This window comes from Coturnix japonica, chromosome 2 (genome assembly GCF_001577835.2).
Source record: "Coturnix japonica isolate 7356 chromosome 2, Coturnix japonica 2.1, whole genome shotgun sequence".
In the NCBI taxonomy this organism is placed as follows: Eukaryota; Metazoa; Chordata; class Aves; order Galliformes; family Phasianidae; genus Coturnix; species Coturnix japonica.
The window spans coordinates 4,002,156-4,022,995 of NC_029517.1; the positions used below are offsets into that span (position 1 = coordinate 4,002,156).

The window sequence follows — 20,840 nt, forward strand, 5'->3', positions numbered from 1 at the left end:
TGTTTTCCACTGTAACAGTTGTCTTCATTGTTTCCTTTCCCATTCTCCTTGCATGGCCATCCAGTATGGTTACATATCTTCTGTTTGGGCTTGTGTGGTTACAATAATTTATTTCAGAACTTGCCTTTATGTTTCCTTGTGCCCTTCCCCACATTCAGTAACACTGTGGGTTCGTTCAGAGGTGGCAGAAGACCTTGAGAAGCACAGTTCTCTGTTTTGACGATGTCTCATGATGAAAAGAATGGCACATGGTCATCAAGGGGGGAAGCATCCAACAGTTGACACTTCACTTTATTCCTTGAATTCTAATTAACTAGAGATGTGGAGAAAAGAATCTTTTGGATATTTAGGTATTTGGATAAAGGACTCTGGAGACTCTTGCAGACCCCATGAGGGCTGTGCCTGGTGTGATCATTAGTTGTGTGGAACAGGGGATGAGGGAAATACAATAACAGTGTTTGTGAGGGCATTGGGTATATGAAGTGTGTGTGTATGTGTATAGATAGAACTAAAACCAATTGTGAAGAGCTGGAAGAAGACTGTGGGATTTTGAATGACTGGTCATAAAGCTAAGCATAGGTATGTGTGGGATTTTCTGCTTGGGAAGAGGTAAGAATTCTTCCCTTAGGAGTTGCTAGGAATGCATGAGACCAAAGGTTTGAAGACTAGTATGGTGGGATGTATCACAGTATCACAATCTCGTGTAGGTTGGAAGAGACCTTCCTGCCTTGGTTGTGTTCAGGAACCTCCTGCAGACAAAGCTCAGAAGCATCTTTATGCAAACACTCCGTAATTAGTTTTCCTTACTTAACATTAACCTTCTATTAACTTCATAGAGATGTTTTCTGCAGCAAAGACATAGTTTAGTCCCAGTCTACAATATTTACTGGGCTTCATCGTAAACCATGATCGGGGCTTGGGGTGGAATTCTGTGCATAGAAATAGTTTGCAGAGCAAAATTTCCTGTTATGTTTTTGTACCTTATGAAGTTCAGGGGGAAAAGAAATGAGTGTGCTGTCGTGTTTTTTAATGGAGACTGAAGATTTAAACCTGTTTAGTCTTGGATGGTGAACTAGTTTCAATAAGGTCCCATTTGTGTCCTCAGTTCAAAGACATATTTTAGTTATTTCATGGGTGGGTTTTTTTGTTTTTTTGGGGTTTTTTTTGCAATGTCATCTTTGGATATTTCATAGAATCATAGAGTGGCCTGGGTTGAAAAGTATCTCAAAGATCATCTGGTTTCAACCCCCTGCTATGTGCAGGGTCACCAACCAGCAGCCCAGGCTGCCCAGAGCCACATCCAGCCTGGCCTTGAATGCCTGCAGGGATGGGGCATCCACAGCCTCCTTGGGCAACCTGTTCCAGTGCATCACCACCCTCTAGGAAATATACTTTTAGTAAATCTGAAAACTGTGTCTTGGAACAGCGTGGTCACCTGTGATTCTGTTGAGATTTAGGCTGGTTAGTAGTATGCTAGTGCCATTTGACAAAGAATGTGTTGAAAGAGAGGGAAGGATGTCTCGATATGATGGTAAACTTCTGTTAAGGTTGAAGGACTTCTAAGCTAATAAGCACATACCTGAGTTCAACCATTGTACGTCTGGAAAGTAGGTCTGTATTACATGAATTTATTTCTGTTTTTTTTTTTTATTCTAGTGTCCCAATGTAATATCAGCTTGAAGAAGCAGAGGAGTCGAAGTATCTTTAGCACCTTATTCTGCTGCTTTCGTGACTACAATGTCGAACCACCATCTACCAACAGCACCAGTGCTCTTCCTCCTTTGGTGGAGGAGAATGGAGGACTTCAGAAGGTCAGACTCTTCTCTTACTCTGCTTTCCAAAGGTCTTTAGTAACTGAGGTTTAACTAAGTGCTACTAAATGTTTGTCTCAGCAGGTTTGCCTCATGAATAATAAGCTGATGGGGAACTGCTGATAGTATCCATTCAGCTGCAATTTACAACCAACTTTTCTCTGAATTTATCATATGAAAATAACATTTAAGACCCGAGTACGATGTTCTAAAAATGGAGACTTCCCATAACACTCCAGATGCCAAGTTGTTTCCTGGTTTTAGTTCTCTTTTGCAAATAAGGGAAGATTGAAGTATTTCACATTAAAGCGTAGCGAAGCTGCTTTGAATGTCACTTGAAAGTGTTTCCAGTGACATAAAAACAGCCCAATAATGGAGAGAACTGTCATCCTTTTGACTTTTTTTTAACCACTCCACCTGTGTTTAATGCACACTGAGTCCAGAAGTATCAGCTTTTGGTCTTCTGGCTATAGAAGAACCCTTTATTTATAGGGTTGTTTACCTAATCAGTCAATTCACTTTAAACTTTCAGCACTTTAAAGCTTTGTGTGTTAAGAGCAGCAGGTTACTGTGAGTTCTAGTGATTAAACTGCTTTGACATGCACATAAAATCATGTCACATAAGTTTCTTGTGTTGCCTTTCAACCTGATGATATCGAGTGGATTTGCATTATATTACTGAAGGATTTGAGTTCAGTGTGAACATAGGAATGCCATCTTTTTCCTAATCTCCAAACTCCACTTGTGCTGTGCTTTAAGCTGAAAGATCTTTCCCCTTCTATTTTTAAGAGACTGCAAGAACGGATGTATCTATGATGGGAAGTAATCCCATAATAAAATAAGTTCCTAACTTTTCACTTCTGCTCTACCCACTAGCTCTATGGATTTGATGCTGCTCATTTCCTGCCTGCTTTGCCCACTCCTGGGTTTGGGTTATTGTTTGATTTGTTTCTATTTTTTTTTCTTAATGTGGAGGAAGAGAGGAAAGGAAAGCAAGAGAGGAAAGACCAAGAATATACTTGGGGAGGGGGGGAAGCAGGGTGTGAGGGCACTGAAAAATTCCTCTGCCAAGAAGAGGAATTGTATGTTTATTTTAATGGCTTTTTTTCCCTTAGCCAAGGTGCATTTCAGCTGAAGTGAGGGATATCTAACTTGGGTATGCTAAAGGAAAGCTGAGAATAGCGTGGAGCGTGTATGTGCTTGTTCACCTTAAAAAGAAAGTAAATGGGAAACTGGTGAAGTTTCCTTTTCCTGCTGTGTTGGTGGGCAGATAAGAGGCATAGGTAAGGGTGACAGCAAAACTGCAAGTAGGAGAAAAACAAGCCAAGTGTTGTAAAGAAATACACAGAGAACTTGAGCTCCAATGCTCTGGAAGCAAAATATCCAGAGTACAAAATGTAAAACATCCCATGACTTCCTAAATAGCATCTTAGCCTTGAGCGAGTGATTGCATGTGTGTTTGCACAGGTTTCCATCCTCGTGCTGCACCGCCTCAGTGGTTGTGCAATTCTGAGTGAGTCCAAAACACGAATCACAGAATGCACGGTTATCAGACTATGGCATAACTGGGTGGGAACGTCCAATGAATACCTTGCAATAATAAATTATTTGGAGTTCATTTTATTCAAACACAACAAAACAGCCTCAGCCGCGTAGAGTTCTTTGTAGAAAGGAAATGAGCACTGCTGAGTTTTGGGGTCATTCTCACTGAGTGCAAATAGGTCTGTAACAATTCTATTCTACGTGCAAGGCTGCAGTCTAATAAGCTCTGTGCGCTTTTCTGTGTCGCTTTTATATTCAGTGCTAATGTGGTTAGTGTAAGCATGAAATTCTTTCCAAGACAGAAAAACAGCATGGAAGATTTGGATGTATTTGAATGTTCTCACTCTGTGAAGACTGTGCTTTCTCCCAGTAGAGCTTTGTTCTAGAGCTGTGCAGGCAGGTTGGGTTTGATCGAGTCACAAGTGATTTGGAGGTGATTTGTTAACTGGAGGCAAGTACACGCATCAGTGTAATTGAGTTTCACTAAATTAGTGAAAATAAACATCCAGAAAGGGGCAGAACGACCAGGTTTGGAGGAGAAAGGATTGCTCCACAACATGCTGCTTAAACTCTTCTGATGTTTACTTAAAGCTTTCATTGTACTAATCTGCCTGCCAGATTAGAATAGTCAAGATTCTGTTGAGCAGCTGTTCAGATGGTCACTTCATTACCTCTGCTATTAATTATTGATCGCCTCCCAAGTGACCTCTGACCATGGTGCAGTGCTTCGTGTATCCTTCAGAGAAGAGGAAATTGCACAACGATGTTAAATAGTTACTATTAGAATCTGGAGTGTAAAATGGCTTGGATGTGCTTTCCTTCTGCCTTTGTTGTTCAATGGAACTGTTATATGGAAACCAGTGGTAAAAACTGGAGGGGAAGATAAAGAAAGTGAGAAAGCTTCAGCTGCTTTCATAGAAATTCAGCGTTCTGCATTGCTTCAGGCATAGTCGTGAATTGGTGTGACAAGCTTCCTTCCTTCTAATTAGGAGTCTCAAGTCTTTCCATGTTAACCTGCTGTAAAGCAAGGAAAGCAGCAAAAGGTATTTTATAAAGCAGTTGAGAACACGGTTCAGAGGTTTTGCTCAGAGGTATTGTGCTGATTTTTCTAGAGTTATTTCATTTTTTTTGCTGTGTTAGGGGGAAAAAAAATACTTCCAATAGTGGTTTACCAAACGGTGTGAGTTGATTCTGCTTGGCAAGTTAAATGTCACGTCATTTCTTCGTAGGATTGGAAGAGATGCCAAACTGAGCATGGTTTCAAATAAGGGAGTCTTACAGCACTGACTTTTATTCCATTAGGAAACATTAAAAAATAAAAGGCCCCAAAACTTCTTGAAGTATTGAGTTCACTTTTGAGACTTTTACTCACAGAGCAGCTGCTTGTCCAAGTGTGATGCTAATCCTGGTAACGAATGGTCCACTCTCTGTCTAATGTTTCAATACAACATTTCTCAATAGTAACTTGTATTTACTGAAACCCTTCGATGTATTTTTTTTTTCTTCGAATGCAGCAGCACTTTAAATGCACCACAAAGGTATGTTCTAAGATGTGATGTCTATTAAAGTGGGTATATCATCCTGCCTGCAGCTCGGATGCAGAGTCAGATGTGTTGTTGGGAGCACAGAGTGTTCAGCCTTCTGAAATACTGGCTCATTTTTTCCTGCCTTCTCAGCAGTGGGAAGTTTGCCAAGACCAGCCAGTTTTATGGGGCAGCAGCATTGGGAGAGGGGGAGTGTTCAGAACAAGCTCGGATCTCAACTTCTGTTCTTCAGTTAGAGGTTTGACCCAATAGGTGTCAATTTTGAGCATGCTGTTGTGTTGTTTCATTCTGGACAAGTTCGCTACCTGCATTTTGAAACATTTGGAGATGCTGATGCCATCTGCAAACTTCAAGGAAGAGCTAGGTAGGAAAAAAAGAGCAAACTCACTTGGCTTTCCAGTCCTGGTGGGATAATGGGACACCAACATCTCCCAGCACTTCACCATTTCACTTACAGCCCAATTCCTCTGCAGTAATTTCTGCTTTGGTTTCACAGTTGTGTACGATTGGACACACAGATGAATGAAGGAAAAGCTCTTTGTATTTCTTGGATCAGGAAGAATGCTTCGATCCACGCTCAATGAGGAAGAAGACAGAATTAGATGGAAGTTCATTCTGGGGACAGCAGCTGTCCCTGCTGCTTTCTCTATTACAAGAATGAAGCCAGAAAGGTCAAGTCCTTGAATTTCTACCTCACCCATCCTAACCACTACAAAAGTAAGGTGTCTTTCCCCCCGCTGCTTTCTGATGCAGGATGCTGCCATCTCCAAAGTCATGTTGGAAAGCTTATTATGGTGACCTGTTGTCACGTCTCCAATACTCTTCAAGGAATCTGCTTCAGGGATGTATTTTAAAATACACTTGGAAATGCAGAGGAAAGGAAAGAATCTTCTCTTCCATCTGAATGTGGTTCACCAGAGGGAAGAAAACAGACCTTGTAGGGAACATGTTCTTGAGATCTGGAGGAGTGTCTCCTTCATCCAGCAGACACAGATGAGCAGCAGCAGTTGCTCTTTGTTCACAGGCTGTTCTCAAACAAGCAAAATGTTGCGGTTCATCTCTTGATGGTCATTGGTGCCCTGTGTTAACATAGACAGCATTAACTTACAGATGCAGTACTGAAAACGCTGCGTCTCCAAACAGAACTCCAACCAGATCAGGGGAAAGAGGAGATTTATCACTGTATGTACTGTGTGAAATAAAAGCCAGAGGTCAGTGGCCGAGCAAATCAGTTTCTGTATATCTTAGTGATGCAGTGGGGAAGTTTTGGCACTCTGAGTTCGTCTTTGTCCTGTTGTAGCATCAGGGGCTCGTAGAAAGGCTTCAACAAATGCATTTATCTGTCATTGCTTCAAATGATAGCGTTATGACCTACTTCCCTTCCTGTGCCAGGAAATGAAGCAGGACACTCCTAAAAGTTTCTCATAGCAGGATTGTTTTCAAAGAACATCTGTATGTTCATGGCTACTTACACTTCAACAGCAGACTCCCATATGTATCTTTCTGCTAGTTTTTCCAAGCGCTGTCATAACCATTTTGGGTTTTGCATATGTACTTTTAGGATGTCATCTAGGGAATTCACTTCTTTTACTTCATGATTTAATAAATCCTGCAAGAAAAATAGAAGCATGATGCAAGAGCTTTATCAACTTAATTCTAGATTCACATGAAAGTCAGCCTTACAGTAATCTATGGGGCACAGTTCTTGTTTCAATAGACTGCCAAAGCAACAAGCTACTTAGACAGCGATGACTGCCTCTTGAAGTTTGTGGGAAAGCCTGATGTGATACTCGGATGTTTTTGTGCCCACCATTAAGATAATATTTTACTGTAACAGCAGTGATGTCTCTGTCTTATGCTGATCTCATCTGTTGATGGAAGAGAAGCTCCAGTTGTGTTTCATTCTACGACAGGATGGAAAGAGAGGAGAAAAAAAAAAACCAACACATCGTTCAAAGTCAGTACTGCATAACCCTGTCCTTGGTAGTGGTCTGTTCCCGGGCCAACCAATCTGACCAGCACCTACTCAGGTCCAGTCTTCTCTCAAATGGCACATGGACTTCAGATGATGCTCCAACAAGCTCTAAAAGTAAGCGTGTGTTGTGGTAGTACCACAGGCCCCAGCATGAGAAGGAAACATGAAGTTGGCTAAGGTTCTGGCTGTCGTCTTGCACACTAAAAGAAGGTTGTGGGAAGTACTGATGCTTCTGCCTCTTGTTGGCTGAAGGAGGTGGGATTCTTTGGCTTATCATCCATCCATTGATCTTGGTCATTTTGCTGTTGCTTAATTAATGCTGTCTTTTCTGAGACAGTCATCCCAAACAAAGTGAACTTGAAAAGTTCTGTTGTGCTACCAAGATCTAGCTGAGCCTCTGGAGCTGCAGTGAAAATGGATAAATATACCCACTGGTAGACCTTAAAAGCTGAAAAAGTTACAGTAAATACAGGTGCTTTCTTATGATCATCTCTTTTTAATTACAGCATGGGTTGTACCAGTCCAGTCTCCTAAAAACCATGAATACCAATATACTAACCAATCATTACAGCAACTACAACACAAGGTCCTGTTTTTGTTTTTATTTTTACCCTGATTTCTTGAATACTTTGAACTTTGGTTTAAAATGTTTTGAGTGCTACGTTTACTGCTTCAGACCTTTGTTCTACCCTTTAAAAGCCATTACCCTTACAGTGATTTTTTTTCTTTTTCCCCAGGGTGACCAGATGCAGGTCATGCCTATACCAAGTGTATGTATTTTTATCCCTTTTTCTTTTCATAATTTTCATAACCTTTGCTTTGAGTCCTCTTACGTTGCAGCCTAACAGGTCTGTTTTGTGTTGCATGTTAACAGAAGGATTTTGTGTTCTGTCTGCTATGTTGTATACTCAGATATGAACTGAACCACGCATGTCCACAGACTAAAAGAAGGGTTTGGGTTTTACGTGACTTTCAGCTTTCATCTCAGCTAAACTTGTTTCTGGCTTTCTGTCCTTTTGAAAATGCATGAAGTAGTTTGAGAGTTAAGGTTGCTTCCTTCAATAGTGTGTTGAAACGAGAGGGAAGCAGAGTTCTGTGCCTGTAGCTGCATTACTCTGCTTGTTGGAGATGATGCACTCATTATCAGCTCTTGTTTTATGGCCCTTAGTATTCCTGCTTATCTTCCCTAGATTAAACGTGGAATGCTATTAGGCATTTGAATTATTTTTCAAACCTAAATAAAAGAAAAAAAAGTCCTTCAAACCGAAGCTTTTAATTTAATGAGATGTGACCATTTTTGGTCAAGAAAGCTGTTCTTTTTCGACTTGTTTTTATGAAGACTTAGGCTTTTTAAAAGCTGGACATACTTCTTTGAGCTCCTTTGCTGTTTATAAGGCTTTATTATTGCAGAGCTTTCCAGGAAATAGCACACCAGTGCTGGTGTGTGGAGCTGTTGACACAGTGCTCTTTCTGAAGCTCCTTGGTAGTCCTAAAGAGCTGAGTATTCCCCAACATAGCATTTTTTTCCCCCCTCTTTTCCTTCCTTCTCATGTAACCCAACATTACAAGGGCTCCTCTAAGAGCCCTCAGTGCTGCAGGGCAGCAGCGTCAGGAGACTGGGAAAACTGCAGCGCTCCTTCCCCCCTACTTGGGCTTTGTAAGAGCTGTTAGAAACCACTCTTTATTCCCCACTTACTATTTCTAGTATGAGGTTATTTTTAAAGCCAGGTAGGATGGGGCCCTGGGCAGCCTGATCCTGGTAGTTGGGAGCCCTGCCTACAGTTGGTGGGATGGAGCTCAATGGTCTTTAAGTCCTTTCCAACCTAAATCATTCTGTGATTCCATCTTACGTGGCTAAATGCCTATGTGTGTGTGTGTATAAATACACATACATAATTTCTATATGTGCAAGCTGGAAATAAAAAGCTTCAGGTATATGAAAATACCAATTTCTGAATGATAAGAGTGATTGCTAAAGTCCTTTGTGTACTCACTGTGTGCTGCTCAGTCAAGGCAGTGCTGCTGTCCTGGCAGCCATTTGAATGTACAATTTGTTCTGGCTGTGCTCTGAACTACAATTAAGTGTTACCCAATAGTGGATGTCAGTGTTAATGAAAGAAGAGCTCAAGAAGAAAGTTTTTAAACTACAGATGAGTACAGCCTTGTCAGACTCAGTCATGAAATTAGAAGCTGTGCTAGAGCTCCATCTTGGTGATGGCAGAGCAGTGCTTTACTAGGCATGGGGAGTGGTAGGAAAACAAGGGATTCATGAGGCTTCTGTTTTCTTTTTTCTGTTGCTGAGGGACTGTTTAACATACAGAAGACAAGACAGAGTGGGGATCTTATGCTTGTAAAGATCTAAAAAGATCTGTATTCCTAGCACTTTAAGGCAGCAAAATTAACTTATCTTCTCTGGAATGGCATGTAATTCTCAGGGTGCAGATCATTCCTCTCCTCCTGTGCCATCTGATGCCCTCTCTATGCAGCAGGACCTGCCTGCTGCCAAGGGAGCAGTGCCCGCTGGTGGCTGTATGACATTTGTGGCCCTGCTGTTTCTTCCTGTCACTCCAGGCCAGCACACAGCACTGTGTCACCTTCTAAATACAGACCCAAGTGTGCTGTGTATAGAATCCTGGAATCACAGCATGGTTTGGATTGGAAGATATCTTAATGCTCGTTCAGTTCCAGCCCTTGCCATGGGCTAATTGCCTCCCACCAGCTCAGGCTGCCAAGGACCCCATCCAGCCTGTCCCTGAGCACACCTCCAAGGATGGGGTACTCACAGCTCTCTGTGCAGCAGAGTCAGTGCCTCACTGCCCTCCCAGTAAAGAATTGTTTCCTAACATCCAACCTGGATCTCCACTCTTGTACTCTAAAACCACTTCCCTTGTTAAACCTCCTTTTGAGTAATGTAAGGCCACAGCGAGGTTTCCCCAGAGCCTTTTTTTCTCCAAGCTGACCACCCGTGAGCTCCCTCAGCCTTCCTGCACAGCAGGGGCACTCCAGCCCTCTGAGCATCTCCGTGAGCTCCTCTGGATGTTTTCCCACCGTTCCAGTTCCTCTTGTGCTGGGGGCCCAGCCCAGGCCTGGGCACAGTGCTCTATGTGGGGCCCCTCCAGGGCAGGGCAGAGTGGGACAGTCCCCTTCCTCTCCCTGCTGCTGTCCTCTGTTTATGCAGCCCAGGATGCTGTTGTCTGTGCTCATATCTGGGATTTCCATGACATTAAAAGGCCAAAATTAAAGCAGTCCTTTTTGCTGATGTTGCAGGGGCTGTTTGTTCCTAGTGCAGGAGCCCAGAGGTTAGCTTGGAGATGCTCTTCAGTCTGTAATTAAGACCCATTAAGGCAGAAATGCTCTCGATGCTCTGCTACGTGAGGACATGGATGAGGAATGGGCTGTTTGAGTTGTATGTATTACACATACCAGCAGAAAATCTTTTAGACATAGAGCGAGGTCGGTCGCAATTAAATTGGACCTTTACTTTTTATAGGGTGCATCGCAAACGTAATCGCTTCGAGTGTTTAGAGAATTCCTCAGTGGCTCAGAAAAGAGCACTGCTCACTCTCATTAAATGTTCATGTTGAAGCCCTGGTCAGAATACAAGGTTTTCTGTAGGTTTATCATGAGATACATATACTGCATCAGTGCAGGGTATCTTCTGCTGAAATCAGTTCTCTAGGTATTAATTGCATAATTAATTGATTTTTTTTTTTTTTGGAGGGGGAGGGGAAGCGCTGAAAAGTGATGAGTTTTCTGGGGTGAAATAAATACAGACCTGGGTAACTGAGAAGGCAGATGGAAGCACAAAGCAATGCACGTGCACCTAATTAAATACATTAGAAATATCCTTTAGCATTTTGCCTCTGTTTAAAATCCGAGTGAAGGAATGGGACTGGAAGGAGCCTTCAGAATCCTTGCAGAAGTCAAAGCTTAGCGCTGGGATATTTGTGTTTCACTTGCATTTTGATAACTTCTTGTTTTAAGCTTTTCCAGAAGCAAGTCTGTGAGCTGCCTGCCTCACAGTTGTCCCTTCCATCTCTTGGCAGCTGGGTTTTAATGGGAAGATGTTCGCTTCTCTTGGAGCATTTGGTGCCCAACTGCTGGGAGAAGCTGTTAGCTACAGAGTGCAACCAGAACTGAACTGGAGGGAGCCTGAACAGCGAGCTAATGCTCTGTGCTTGGGCTAGGCAACATTTTCAGTACCCAGAGGATTAATTCTGCTTTCTGCATGGGCCTGCAGAGAAGAAAGGTTCTGATTGCTTTATATAGCAAATTGTTTGAAAGGTTTGTGTTGAGCAGCTGTTCTGCCTTCAGCCAGGAGCCCTGTTTTCCTGCTCCCCTCCTCTCCTTTCATTGGACAGTATACAATTTCCATGGGACTTTAAGAGTTCAGCCGTCATTTCTGTGCAAGGTCAGTTAGCTGATCAGCTCTGAGACCTGCCTGGAACGCAGGAATCCCAAACACCGACAAGTTTAAAAGCTTTAACTTGTATACAGTTTATTTCTCGTTGGCATTGAGGCCCAAGCTGGGACTTGCAGTTCTGAGATACTACAGGTTGTTTTTCTACTGAATTCCATGGAGGACTGTAGTATCTTGGAGAGGATTATGTAGTAAATGTGAGTTGCTGTTTGTTGCAGTTAAATGCTCTTAATAGACTTAAATATTTTTAAAGCCCACATGTTAAAATAGAATTATCAAAGGCAACTGTTCACAGTAATTACAACTCCTCTTGTTTGCAGTCCCTGCAGCTTCAGAGCAGTTTCCACATCCCTGGTAGATTATCAGGCAGTGAATGTGTTTTCCAAGTTGAAAGCAACAGAGATACGGGATTTGAAAGAGAAAGATGCATTTCTTCTATTCATATGTGCAAACAGGTGCTTCTGATAACAGGAGCAAGTGGAATTCAAAGCCCAAGCACATAGGAAGGCTGACCTGCCAGGGATTTCAGGTTCTATGAGGCAAAGGTGCTCGTGTCTTCATAGCCTTTTGTATATGTATGTGCATCCTTTTTCTGATGGCAGGTGAACAAGATTCCAGAGAAAGAGCAAAGATAACTGTGAAATTAGTGTTCACGTTTGTCATGTACATGTTTCTATATAGAGTCTATTTCCATATATTTTCCATATTAAGTTCGCTCAAAAATTCATGCTAAATAGTAGGAGGCTATAGTAAGAGTAGAAAGATGAAGGGAGCTATTTTGTCTTAAATATATGTATATATATTTATACATACATATATATGCTTAAGATATTTTGGGATGTAGCTGTGTTTTTTACTTCTTCAAAGACAGACAAGAAACGTGCATCAGTAGATTCTGAAGATGATTGTCTTGAAAAGGGTGTGATTTTCATCTGATCAACCCTAAGTTGCTTTAGATTATAAGTCTGTATCCTGACTATGAAAACTGTAGGTGGAGGGAGTGTCCTTTAGGTTCTGAATTAGGAGTGAAGAACCTACATTCCCTACCACTGACCTTCTGTGTTAGTGTGCTGCCAAGCAAAGAGAGCTCAGGCAGTTGTACAAGCAGTGTATATGTAGGACTTTATCACCTAGAAAGAGCGTCCAGTAAATTCTGGTCCCATTGCATTATTGTGATGCATGCCTGCTTTAGAGGTGTTAAGCAGCAGTGGTTTCTTCTTAAAGGCCACTGCTAATATGTGCTGGGAGAAAATATATTAAGACAAGTGGCTTGTAAGCAAGGCAGCTTCTATTTCACCAACTCGAGAAGCTGTTGTTGATGTTCATCGTAAGGAACTCAGTCGGTTTCAGTGAGCCCTCCTAAAAATTGGCCAATCATTTATACTTTAGTTAAAGACACTTCTATTTACATCCAGGATCTCTTTTGTTAGTTACTTTATTTAAAGGAGAAGTAGCTAGGTATCACTGGCCAGCATCTTTCAACTGGATGTGGCAGTAAATCAGTGATTAGGGGAGAGCAGTCCTTGCTGCTGGGCTGTGTGCAGTAGTATCTTACTCACTGCTGTCACTGCTCTGTGCCAAGTGGTGACCTCAGATCTCCAAAAGCATCTCTACAAAAGGCAGTTGTATCCAGAAAGCACAAAGAAAGGATGGATGCATCCTTAGCAGAACAGCAGCACCCAAACAGAGCAGTTTGAGAGATGGCAGGAGAGTGAAGTGAGTTCTGTATCAACTGATTTCACTTCCTTTCGGTCTTGAGCTTCTGCTTATTAATACTTCTCCATGGAACTAGTTCTTTTGCTCCATCAAAAAGGTCTCTTTAAGCCAGAAATGTTTCAGCTCCAAGAGAAAAAGTTCCATTTCTGTTCTGTCAGAAAATAATTAGTCCGGAATAACTTAACCGTTGCAGGTTGGGATGTTAAATTGGGTGCTGAGCAATCAGAAGTCTGTGTGACTGCATTGCTTTGGAAAGAAAGTTCTTTCTTTGTGTAATTGCTGTCATTATTGTAAGGGCAGCATGTGCTGAATAGTCTGGTTTAAGAGAACTTTCTTAACTCCGTGTCTAATGCATTGATTCTAAGTGCAATCCATAAGAAAGCTCTCTGTCAGCACCCCTACAAGCGGTGAAAAGGAGAGTGGGGCCATGTTCATGGAGGACAAAATTACCTTCCTTCATGGCCAGTGTCTCCACTTGGGTGTCTTTAGCGGCCAACAGAATTTATGTAGATGTCCATCTACATGATGTGGCCAGAAATAGTCCTGAAGGAGCAGGATAACAGCAGCAACTGAAACTGAAGTATTAGAAAGGGCCGCTGGGAGAAGATGTCAGTACATCAGACGTCCCACTTCTCACTGTTGCTTTTATTAGTGGTGGTGTTTTGCCATTTTCATTTTGAGCGCTTTGGAGATCATTTGAAATGAGTCTTCCATTTTACAAAACAAAATAAGCTGTATGGGCATTGCATGAGCCATTGATTTCCATATGTGTCCTTGCAACAAGCCCAGACAAACATTCAGCTTTGAGTAGTGCATTCTGGTTCTCAGTGAGTGACTACTGGCACAGCAATGTTGGCATAAAAGTTCCCCTTCTGTAGGGGTTTAACATTTTCTTGTTGTCTTCTTTTTTTAGCCACCAGCTAAATACCTCCTGCCAGAACTGACAGCGTCAGACTATGGGAAGAAGTGTGTGGTCATTGATTTAGATGAAACTTTAGTGCACAGTTCATTTAAGGTGAGTACATCTGAAAGTGATCTCTTGCACCTCACCTCTGCCAGTGAATGCTGTGGGAGCTGTTAAGCAGCTTAATGTGTTAACTGGTCTTGCAGGCTCTCCCAGGATACCTGGGAGTTCTTGTTGTTCCTTCAGCAATTATTCATCCTAATGTAGCTTTGAGTAGCACAGACACCACTGGTTTTTGATACTGGGTCTGAAACACATCCTTGAAAGGTTGCTGGGTTTCATGGCTTTAGCCTGTAACTATTCCAACAAGGAGCAATGTTGAACAGGTACGGAACTTGTTGCTCTGAAATTTGGGTTCGCTTTTGATGTTTAAACGATGCCATATTCTTGGAGAATGGAAATTCAACACAGATGTATGCTGGGTAGATGGAGTAGATCTGAAGCATCCAGCGGTCACTGTGCTCCATTGCTGGAGCATATTGCTTTATGTGTAGTGGGAAAGCAAATAACAGCCTGCTGTCCTGATCTCAGAAGTGTTTTTAAGTATTCAGCTCTCACAGCAGGAGAGCAAATAACATTTAGCTGTTGCTGATGAGTCAGTCATTTTGCGAAGGAACTTCTGTAACCCTTCAGAATTCGGCATGGGGTGGAAGTTGTGGTGTTTTTCTATTATTTAAATGGGTCCAAAGTTAGAATCAGAGAACTCAGTAATGCAGATAACCTAAATTGACTCAAGTATTTCTGATCAGTAAGTGTTAGACATCAGTAAAACAGTAGGTTTATACTTCAGTACTGGAGAATTTTTAAGACTCCTTACTAATAACAATCTGGAGTTTGCAGTCGTTCAGTTTTGGTTACAATCCAGTTTTCACTGCAAGCATAAATTCAGCATTTTAATCCTGCAGTATTGAGTTGCCAGCATTTAAATATGCAAACCATAATTCATGTTGTGGTTAGAATTTGGCAATGCTCTGTCTTTGTTGACTTACAGAAGACCTTATATGGAGATACTAGAACAAATATTCCTGTGCCTCCAACAGAAACTAAGATTTTTCTCTTTCTTTATTATGCCTAATGGTACACAGTGATTTGTGGTGGTATACTGGAACCTCTTAACCTCAGTGCCAGATCCCTGTCTTCTGTACCCAGACTGAAACTATGCCTGAGAATTGTTCAGCTGAAAGGGGAAGGGAGGAACCATGCCTTCTTCATTAAGTGAGAGTCAAAAATAGGCATGAAAAGCTGAATGTAAAAGTCCAGATTTACATAGTGCTAAGCCTAATCATTGTTTTTACTTGAAATGTAAAATGTAAATAACCTGGTGCTGTGATTTTTTATGGTTTTTTTCCAGTTCTCAAACGTAAATGAGGTTCCATTCAGGCAGTTAATATATATTTATTTAAGGAAATACGTGTTTAATGGTTGACATACTGTAAATCTTTTGGGCAGATGGTTTTAAACTGAGACAGGGGAGGTTTAGGTTGGATCTTAGGAGGAAGTTTTTCACCCAGAGGGTGGTGATGCACTGGAACAGGTTGCCCAAGGAGGCTGTGGATGCCCCATCCCTGCAGGCATTCAAGTCCAGGCTGGATGTGGCTCTGGGCAGCCTGGGCTGCTGGTTGGTGACCCTGCACATAGCAGAGGGGTTAAAACCAGATGATCTTTGAGGTCCTTTTCAACCCAGACCATTCTATGATATAATTCTACAATCTGTGTGTGTAGGGTCAAGAGTGCTTGCTCAGTGGGCTCATCTTCAAATTTAATCATCCCATTTATTCAAAGATATTTAATGAGTATTAAGTATTCAGGAAAAAACAGAAGATTGCTCTGCTTGGTCTTGAACACGGCTCAGTCTGGAAGGGGCCTGTAAGCATTCTTGCATCCAACTTATGGCTCCACACAGGACCACCCAAAAGAGAAAAGTAAACGTTGGAGCTTTAGTTGTTGAGTGTCTGTCAGTCTCTCCAGTGCGTGGTTTGGGTTTTGCTTTCATAAAGGGTGACGCTTCATCTGAAGGAAGGTCATTGTGGCCATCAGAAATCCGATGAGTTGCCAGAAGACCAGGGGGTTTAACAGCTGTATGTACACTGCTGTACCTGGATAATTATGTACTTCTGTGGTTTCTTTTAGATGTTGTTTTCACTGAAATCTGTGCTTTACCCAGCTCCCCACTTAAAAGCCATAAGAGCGTACATAAAATTGTGATTTTGAGTACAAAAGGCTTTATTTAAAACACGCAGCGTTGTAGAATTCATAATTCTGTTATGAAATAGGCTTCATATTTCAAATGCAGATAATTGTGTTGGATTTTTTCTAACACAGCCAGAGATGCAGGGTATTTAAAGTACTCTTTTATGAAAGCAGCAACATCTGAGGAAGGGTAACTCTCATCTTTTTATGCCTCTGCATATTTGTGAAGCTTCAGGAGAAGGTATTTGTCTTTTATGTTAAATGCACACTAAAGGAAAAAGTTTGAGGTGCTTTGGCAAGAGTAAAAAAGGAATAGATCGACATTATCGTTATCATTCCCATCATAAAACAATAATAGAGGTAAAAAATGGTAAATTATGAAATCAAGAAGATGTAAATACTGTCTTGTGTAAAATAAATTAAACCACATGCAAGTCTGGAATGTGGTCATATTCAAAACTGGCTGTGAAACTTTTCTGCTTTTTCTTTTTTAATAGAACATTTTGAAAACTTTGAAGTTTTTCATTAAGTAGAGACAGTTTTCAGAAGTTCTTATTGGAAATGCTTTGTCTTCTTTCTCAGTCTCTCTGCGGTTCCCTCTTGGCATGTAAATGCTTCGTGTGTGCATCCCCAGAAGCCTTTAGCCAGCCAGCTCTGCAGACATTGCTCCTGCCTTCCCATCGTGATGAAGCGCAGAACCCCAGTCCACAGAACTCCCTTCCTTATTGCCTGTGCCAACACCACAGCTATGTGGTACCTCAGATACAAGTGGGGGAAGCACGTAGCTAGTTTAGAGTAATTTGGTTAGTGTTGCAAAGTCTTGAGGGTGAGTTTTATTGGTTAGCAAGAACTAAGTTGTCTAAACATAGTGTGGTTTTCTCTGACATTTGGTTGCTGCCGGTCCTGTTGGTAAGAAAGGTCAATTATAGCTGTGTGTTTTATCAGTGGGCTTCAAAACTTTGCAACTTGCAGTGACCTATTCTTTCTCTGCTGGTACAGAATGCTTGTCTTGCTGCAGGGAATCATGCATATAAAAATGATGCAAGTGTGTGCACATCTCTTCAAAGTATGCTTAGAGCTGGCAACCACTTGAGAACTGGTGGCTGAGTCTTATTGAGAGTTCATTTGGGTTTCTTTCAAGGTGAAGCTTTGGAACATTTGTGTACCTGTTCTCTTTGCTATTAGAGAGGCTGCAGAGCAGTATAGAATCACGGAATCATTAAGGATGGAAAAGACCTCTAAGATTTCCATGTCCAACCATTATCCCACCCCCATCATTCCCACAGATCACATCCCTCAGTGCCACATCTCCATGGTTCTGAACACCTCCAGGGATGGTGGACCCCACCACCTCCTTGGCAGCCTGTGCCACTGTATCACTACTCTTTCTAAGAAGAATTTCTTCCTAATGTCCAACCTGAGTGTCCTTGGCACAACTTAAGATCATCACCTCTTGTCCTCCTTTGGAGGACTTCATGCAGGTAACAGCTGGTGCCTCCCCTGTGTCAAAGGCAGAGAGGTTGGTATCTAGATGTTTGCTTGTTAGAAGCCAAATAAAAGTGTAGATTTGGTCTTAATGAAGCTCTCTTTAGCTCCTTGTGGCACAGCATCATCAGCAGAATTGGGCCCTCCAGCTCTAGCCACTGTGGATGTTTGGTTTTTGATAGTGGTTTACCAGCAGGGGTCCTTTGTGGAGCCAGCGGTTGGACTCAATGATCCCTATTGGGATTTGGGCTATTCTGTGATCTTCTGTCCCGTGCAGCACTAGCAGAAGTCAGAGCAGACCAGCCTTACTGAGAGTGAACGTTGTGCTACGTATAAATTCTTATGGCTGTCATTTAACAGTGGAATGAGAATCTCCTTTCTGCAGTGAAAGGCATCAAGGTTAAGTTCTAGGTTAATGCTGCAGGATTCCCTTCCATTTTTCTTTGAGCATCCTTTAAAGCTCACTAGAGTGTGAGTTTGTAGCATTTTTCCTCAGCTGCTTCTTGGGACTCCTCAGCACCCTGAATGATTCTGCAGGGGCTCTTTTGAGATTCCCCACTTCTGCAGGGCCACCCTCATTTGTGCTACTTAAGCCTTGATCCAGAAAGCCAGGAGGGAAGGGAGTGCAAGAGCTGAGTGAGGCTGTTCTCCAATATAAACTCAACAGTGCCTTTCTTGTTCCCAGCCAGACTGCTCCCAGCGTTTGTTTCAGGCTGTTACCACGAAGCACACTGTTAATCAGCCCAATTAACCAGGGCTCAGCAGCTTGCTCCTGCATCTCTTTCCAGGCTGTGGGTTACAAACTTCAGCAGGCTGCGTTTACATGACATTTGTTATCACAAACGTAATTGCGTGAGCCATACCGAAAGTTTCTACCCATTTGATGTCCATTTATACTAGTATATATTATTAGCTGTGTGTTCCCCAGTTACCACCACTGCCTAGCTAATGCTAGACTCCATGCTCTTAAACTGAGAATACATATCTCTACTTTCTGAAGTCATTTGCCTAGACTTTAAGAAATGAGTTGTATCCAACAGGTTAGAAAAATGGATTCAGGGACATGGGTAGGGTGTGCCTGCTCTTCCCTTCAGGTTTAAAATGCTGTTTTGCATGATTAATCCAGTTGGCAGAGCACGTTTTTCAGGTATCGCATCTTAAGAATCACTTTAACTGTATGACTGAAGTCTTTCCTTGCAGCAGCTCCTGATTCAATTGACTCATTTAGGTTTCACTTTTACCACTGCCTTTATTTTTAAATACCATTTGTTTTTAAAAATCAGTGTAACCAGTGATGCTTACAAACTTATTCCTGAGAATTAAGTGTACGTTTATGCCTCTGATGTTTTCCCTCTGGTGCTATTATTTCTAAAGTTGATTGATTTCCTTGTCATCCTTTCCAGCCAATCAGCAACGCTGATTTCATCGTTCCCGTTGAAATCGATGGAACCATACATCAGGTAAGCACTGTTGTTCATTTAGCATTGCTTTGGTAGCACAGCTGTCTGCAGTGTCCCAGAGCATTGCCTTTCTGTTTGCTGCTCTACTTGCAGCAACTTGGGTTTTCTGCAGCATTCCTATTAAATCAGGTACGTAGCTTCTGCCTGCGAGTTTGTGTTGTAACTTTTCCAGTTCTTTAGAATGTCCTTTTCAGGACTTCAGTGCACAACTGCTGGTCAGTTGTAGAACATTTTCAGTCAGGAAATGACCCAAGGAAAGGCTTTCAGATGTTGCTGCGCCCATTAAAAAGCTGCTTCGAATGCTGCATTCCCTCCACAGACTGTGGAATATCTGCTATTAGTTCATACAGATGGAACTTTGAGGACCTATAGAGGAGATCAGGGTTTCTTCAGTTTTTGTGGCAATTTCCTTCAGTTCCTCTGATGAGAGCTCTTAGAACTGCAGCATCTTTAAAGGGTCTAGGTATAACTTGAAGAAGACCAGTTTTTCTCTCTTGTTCTTTAAGACTTTCACTTAAGACTCTGAAATTGCTTTTAGTAAATGCGTAACACACCTCATATGGAAATCAGTCCCCTCCACGTACCTTAGTTGGGTGTCTTTAACCAGCAGTCATTGCTGAAAGCCTTGAATGAAGCAATGTACAGTACTGTAAGTGAAGCTGAGCCTTTCTGATAAATAAAGCTTGCAAAGTGTTTCAAGCAGACTTTGTTGAGTTATTCTAAGTTAAAGATGATGCACTTATTGAGTTGCAAATCTCTGGATGTGATTCAGTTGAGATTTTAAATACTTTTGTTTCTGAAATTCACTCTTTTTGTAGAGATTATTTTGTATTTGGACAAATAGGATTGTATTTTTAGCTTGCAATAATTGATAGATGATAAAGTTAACTCCTAATTTTGATTTCCTCTTATGAAAACCATCTGTGTAACTGTCACTCAACATGATGACTGAATCATTCAGTGGACTGAAATGGATCGTAAAAGCGATTGTTGCTTCTGTGCTGTGCCTGTTTTGTGTAGAGAAAAATCAATATTTCGGGTGCTTTAACCTATGATGTTCACTAGAACAAATGTGTCTGTGATGGTTTGTGTTGCAGCAGTGCCTGTCCTCATTTGGTTTGGGCTTCAATTGTGCTTGGTGCTGTAATGGTGACATTTTTTTTCTCCTAAAGCTTTCTAGAATGCTTTTGAAAGGGAATAAAACAGGTTGCCTAACAACCTATTTGCAACGAAACCACCAAAGACTGGGCTTTACTGTCAAGCACTCCAAAAGCTTTTCCACTCCTCGCTGCCAACATTCACCAAATGTAATACAGTTAGACAAGGTGAAAAAACAAACATGGGAATTTTTCTTAATATTTAAAGGTATAGAGGGGAACAGGTCAATGGAAGAGGGTTTGTTCGTACCCTAAACTTGAAGGGTAGTAAGGATGCTCTTGACAGAAGGTCAAATGAAGTGAGTTTCTGAATGTGCCTCATTGGAGACCTCCTGTGTGATTTTCAGGAATCATTTAATCTCAGTGAGCTTCCAAGTTCTCTATCTCTAAAACTGGGGGAAACATCTCAGTCAGAGCTGGTGCTTAAATGGGTTTAATGGTAGGGAATTTGTGATCCTCGAAGTAAAGGTGATATATCCATCTGAATTTGTCGTCTTTATCATCTTCTCAAGGAATTTATCTATTCAAAGGTGAAGGAAATAGTTTTATCTATATAAAACTCCATGGGATATGTGA

The 20,840-nt window shown here is 41.7% G+C and overlaps 1 protein-coding gene across 5 annotated transcripts in view; it reads left to right on the forward strand.

The window, feature by feature from the left end:
• CTDSPL (CTD small phosphatase like) overlaps positions 1–20,840 on the forward strand; it is a 64,472-nt gene that overhangs the window by 32,012 nt on the left and 11,620 nt on the right. For 3 of the 5 annotated variants that reach the window (XM_015852921.2, XM_015852919.1, XM_015852923.1), the window contains exons 2-5: positions 1,657–1,811; positions 7,610–7,642; positions 13,922–14,023; positions 19,051–19,107. In XM_015852921.2, the coding sequence (XP_015708407.1) occupies positions 1,657–1,811; positions 7,610–7,642; positions 13,922–14,023; positions 19,051–19,107 (347 nt within the window). The remainder of the gene's footprint in view (positions 1–1,656; positions 1,812–7,609; positions 7,643–13,921; positions 14,024–19,050; positions 19,108–20,840) is intronic. The other 2 variants (XM_015852922.2, XM_015852920.1) reach the window with 1 other exon arrangement.